This window comes from Octopus bimaculoides, chromosome 16 (assembly GCF_001194135.2).
Source record: "Octopus bimaculoides isolate UCB-OBI-ISO-001 chromosome 16, ASM119413v2, whole genome shotgun sequence".
Classification (NCBI taxonomy): Eukaryota; Metazoa; Mollusca; class Cephalopoda; order Octopoda; family Octopodidae; genus Octopus; species Octopus bimaculoides.
In genome coordinates, this window is record NC_068996.1 from 7,770,695 (window position 1) to 7,776,513 (window position 5,819).

Consider the following 5,819-nt stretch of genomic DNA (forward strand, 5'->3'; position numbering starts at 1 on the left):
TTTTTTTTTTTTTTTTTTTTACTTGTTATTCAAACAAATTAGTCAATGTTAGTTTAATTGACTTGTGTTGAACACAATGTCAGACAAAAATGATACATTTTTTCATCCATATAGCTTTAGAAAATACAAGTGGAATGATGTGACTTGTTCAAGACAATTATGCAGTTCCTGGCCTCATCAGACCTTTGATAAATTACTATGGTTTCTGATAATGTTGGTAGATGTAGTTCACCTAAATATGCAGTCGTAATGGATGCAATCAACATGGGTTTAGACAAGCCTCCATCATCAGAATAGAGAAGATCTTAAATTTCAGATTTCAATGCAGAAAAGTTCAAAGATGGGATGAATAAAAGTGCAGAACCAGCTGTATTTGAGTAGGGAATTGGAGGGTCGGTGGGGTTGTGAAGACAGGGAACAGTGAGGAGAGATAAGAGAGCTAGTTCAGGAAGAGGGGGGGTGGGGCTATTAATGAGGGTGTTAAGAAGGTGGTACTAAAGGTGGAGAATTTGGGAGACAAATGGAAAAAGTAGGATAGATAATAATTGAAGGGCAGTCTGTTTTGTTGAATTTGATGAAAACAGACACACACACCATCAACCCCATCCTTAAATGCCACTTTTCCATACAGGCATGGGCTGGGCAGTTCAATAGGAGCTGGTAAACTGTCTGATCTATGCCAGTATATAAAAAAAATAAAGTATAAAATACATTCTACTTAAGAAAAATGCCATAAGCAAAGGATGAACCAATTGTTAATTTGAAGAGGACCCTGAATGATTTGCTGCACGAAGCATTTTAGAGGATTCTCTGTAATAATTTGTGAAAGCCATAGGCAGAAGCCTTGTTCAATCACCTGGCTGTACCCTAATTCAACAACTCTGGATGGTCTGGGCAGGAGGCTGTATGAAAAAGCAAGATACCCAGCAGCCATGAGTTGTAACAGTCAATAGGAGGCCTGGGGTCAGGTGTGATTAAGGAACAGTGGAGAGTTTGGGTGAAAGCTATAAGAAGCTAGGAAAGAGAAATGTATGAGGAAGTGATAAAGAGAAGGGAAGGTAAGGCACATATTAAGGTCCTCATTTAACAATAGTTTATATTGACACTAAAGGGACTTTAGAATCACTGTGTATATAGATTAGTTCACATAGCTGTCAAGAAGAGATGCCAAACCAAGGAAATATTACAGTTGTATATTTAAGAGATGAGGAATTATGTACATTATTTACATTTGATGGATATTTGTCCTCATCTTGTTTGTTGTTAACACAACGTTTCGACTGATATACCCTCCAGCCTTCATCAAGTGTCTTGGGGAAATTTCAAACCTGGGTTCTCATTCATAAGGTATTTTTCGATATTATTATTATTATTATTATTATTATTCAGGTCACTGCCTGGAATCGAATTCGGAATCTTGGGGTTAGTAGCCCGCACTCTTAACCACTGTTAGCCCACGGGCATATGGCATAGTGGTTAAGAGAGCGGGCTACAAACCCCAAAATTCTGAGTTCGATTCCAGGCAGTGACCTGAATAATAATAATATTGAAAAAATACCTTGGGGAAATTTCGAACCTGGGTTCTCTTTCCTAAGACACCTGACAAAAACTGGAGGGTATATCAGCCGAAACGTCATGTTAACAATGAACAAGATGAGGACAAATATCCGTCAAATGTAAATAATGTAAATCTAAGAAATATTCTTGAATTTACTGGGATCAGATAACACTGACAGGCTAACAACTTCTACAAATTGTTATTAAAGAGAATCCTCTAAAATGCCTCATGCAGAGAATCACCAGGAGACAACTTCAGATTGATAATTGGTTAGACTTAATACTCATATTACTATGTAATTAAGTTTCATAATGAAAAATGTTTTCATACAAACTAAACCAGATGTTAGACATTGTTTTCATTTTCTCAACGAGAAAGAAATTCTAAAATCAATAACTAAAACAGATTAGTAAAGAAGAACCGTGTTTGTATACTGTTCAAACATCAACGATTAAAGAAAGAGAGAAAAAAATAAAGAAAACTGATGATGTAGTATACTCTATAGCAGTGGTTCCCGAAGTGGGTGATACTGCCCCACTGGGGGTGGTGGAAGAAAAGTGGGATGATATTGGGGTGGCCAAAATGGGGTGATAGATGTAAAAAAAAATATCAATAGGTTAATTAAGTTTAAGTCTTATTTGTGAAATAGTTATTTTGAATTTGCTACAGAAAAATGGTCTATATTTGTGGTGGGGAGGGAGAGGGGATGTTAGGAATGTGGTCTGGGTGTCAAGCGGGTGGCAGCCTGAAAAATTTGGGAACCACTGCTCTATAGGTTTAAACTATCTTACTACTCCTCTCCATTAACAATTCTTTGAACAGCTAAAACCTATCGTTTGGTCTCAACATGAACTCAGAAGAGTTACAGGCAACAGTGACTCAGATAACAGATGACTGTAAAAGATCAGGCAACTCTGGATCAAACAGCAGATAACTGTACAATTTCAGATGGCAGTAGATCAAAGCATAGATAAGTGTAGAGTTTTAGATAACCATGGATCAAATTATAGATAACTGTTGTTTTAGATAACAGTGACTCAGACCTTGGATAAATCATAAAGCTAATTTTAGAGAATTTCGAAAGCAACTTTAATAAGTTATACATACAACAAACACACAGATATAAACACATGCAGGAAGCTACATGAAGACACACAGACTTCAATGCATACAGCAGATATGCACAATTAGACACACACACACACACACACATAGAAACACTCATGTAGGTGTAGAGAGAAACAGAGAGAGGGAAAGACAGAAATGGAGGGAGAGAAAAAGAGAGAAAAAGAGAGAGAGGAGACAGAAGGAGAAAGACAAAAAGAAAGAGACAAGATACAGAAAGAGAAAGACAAAAAGAGAGAGCGGAGACAGAAGGAGAAAGACAGAAAGTGAGAGAGAGAGAGCAGGAGAGGGAGCAGGAGAGAGAGCAGGAGAGAGAGTGAGAGAGAGAGTGGGAGAGAAGAGAGAGAGGGGGAGAGAGAGCAAGAGAGAAAGGGAGAACGAGAGAGAAAGAGAGAAAGGGAGAGCGAGAGAGAAAGGAGAAGGGAGAGAGAGAGAGAGAGAGAGAGAAAGGGGGAAGGAGAGAGAGAGAGAAAGAGAGAGAAAGAAAGAGAAGGGAGCTTTACTGGAAATATTAACCAAACTGTATGTATAGGTGTCCTTGTTTAAAATTTATTATCCTTTCTCACCAAACTTGTGGCATTGAACATTAATATGTTGCAGCAATTATACAAATGGTGGTGGTGTTGGTGGTGGTAACAGAAGGTAAATGAGGACTGAATCTTACCACAATCTGGTCCAATAATTTGCCTGATGTTGTCTGTAACATGTCTTCAAATTCCATGCTCATACGTTTCGCAACCCATCTGTAAAAATACATCAGAAAAATACATATATAAAAAATATGCATAAAAGAATTGTGGGCAAGTAAGATATACAGATGAGCGTTTCTAAAGATTAGCTTAAAACTCCAAGAGAAAGTATTAAATATAATCATCTGTAGACATACTTTCAAAGTGTTCTATAAAATAATCAAATTCATTTTAAGCAACCTATGATATTACCAAAAATACTCTTACTAATCAAGTAAGATGCCAAATGCAATCTTGAACAAGAAGCAAACCAAAATGAAGAAAGTAACTGACAAGTTCCCATCGTTTGAATGCTGTAGATTTCTATAACAGTGACAAAGGATATTTTGACTGTTGATGGATGCAGTTCTAATGGGTTAGTATGGCAGAAAGGATGTCAAGAACAGCTTTATGTCAGATTGTAGTTCTTTTTTGTGTGCAAGAAGCCATTATTAATATCAGAAGATATCCCATAGGATAAACTAATCTCATTCATTTAAGCTGCAACAAACAAAATATTCAGGAAGTAGGTTATGATTTAAGTTGAGCATAGGCAACCTTTCTTGAAAAGCAGGCCACACGAAATGGAGCTCGTCACACCGGGCAGGCCACATGAGATGAGGCTCGTCACACCAGGCAGGCCGCACGAGACGAGGCTCGTCACACCAGGCTGGCTGCATGAGACAAAGCTCATTATCTGGAAGGCTGCACTACTAAAAAACTTCAAGGTCATTTTTCATTACGTATGCCATTTAGACAACCATGTAGGATGCAGTTTTCTCGTGACATAATTAAATTAATGTGTAAGAGGGTGTCAAACTAAAAAATTACATTTGCATGAAGAGGGGTAAAACTGTTACTAATATCATACTAAGTCAGACGCTGGGGATAAATGAAGACTAAAATATTGCAATACTCATCAGAATATCTTTAGTTTGAGGTTCAATACGAGCTTGCTAATCAAATTTTCTCATTACTGTTGCATGTTATACTGTTTATTTTATAAATGTATATAATTATCTTATTCTATATATATTTCCCTATTTCAGTTCATAAATCCTTTTGTTACCATTTTCTGTTGAAATACACTGCCTTTATTTCAATTAATTTTGAAAATATTGAAGAATTTTGTCATTATTAAGCTGATGTTTGGAACATAAATTAACATCGAATTATGATGGGTGATTTTAATTTAGATCACATTAAAACAGGAAATTTGTATCAGAGAAACAAGTGCAGTCTCAGGCAAATTGACATCAAAAGGATTAATAAAATAGTCAACTCTAATTTATTCAGTTACATAATGCTTAGATAATATTAAAACATTCTTTAGAATACCTAGATGTTGTATATGAGGAGGCCTCAACCACCAGGCTATGTATCATTTCTGAACAGAAGGGATGAATTTTTACATTATATATTTATTTTTCATTGTTTTTACTTTATATATGTATTGCATTTGTAATATATATGTATTATATATATAATAATTTACTTATATATTATGAACTTTATCGTGTTTTGTTATGTGCGTAATCTCCCAGTACTGGAAAACCTGTCTTGTGTGGAACCAGTCTGTGGTACAAAAAAAGAAAGGTTGGGGACTGCTGTTCTATACAGTAAATTAATTTTTGCTCAAATCCAGTAACATGTACATAACTAACAGATATAAACAAACTCGTACATAAATGTCACAGCTGCCAGATTCATAAGAAATCAATAATAAATTTAAAATAACACATTCAAAGTCTTTCACTGGTTTCAGTCATTAGACTGAGCTGTGCTGGAGTACCAACTTCAAAGATTTAATCAATCAGATTGCTCCTAGTATTTTTTTTTCAATCTGGTAGTCATTTTATCGAATCTATTTGTTGAACTGCTACATTACAGGACAATAATAGGGTATACCATGAAAATGTATGTCCTCAGACAGCACTAAAGAACAATGAAAAGAGAGAAGCATGAGATATTGGTCTTGGTACATTTAGTATATTCTGCATTTCAAATAGATTGACTTTTTGTTTCTAGAATTTTGAATAGTCTAACATTTGATTAGATATACTTTGTGTGTGTTTGACTGCATGCATGGGGGGGGGGGCTCAGACAAAATTTTAGGTGAATTTTCTACAGCTTGATGCCCTTCCTATTGCCTACCATCACCTATTTCCTCATGGCCAGACATGTTTTGATGGAAGATTGGAAATAAACACCACTTACATGATGGCAACATTTGTTTACAACCATTACATGAAGACAAGGAACGGAGAGAGTAGTGTTCACACACAATATATCTATCTATCTATCTATCTATCTATCTATCTATCTATCTATCTATCTATCTATCTATCTATCTATCTATCTATCTATCTATCTATCTATCTATCTCATCATCATCATCATCATCATCA

The 5,819-nt window shown here is 35.7% G+C and overlaps 1 protein-coding gene across 1 annotated transcript in view; it reads right to left on the reverse strand.

Annotated features, from left to right (window-relative positions):
• LOC106873044 (PDZ domain-containing protein 8) overlaps positions 1 to 5,819 on the reverse strand; it is a 130,537-nt gene that overhangs the window by 8,352 nt on the left and 116,366 nt on the right. The window contains exon 4 of the mRNA XM_014920251.2: positions 3,348 to 3,426. Within this exon, the coding sequence (XP_014775737.2) occupies positions 3,348 to 3,426 (79 nt within the window). The remainder of the gene's footprint in view (positions 1 to 3,347; positions 3,427 to 5,819) is intronic.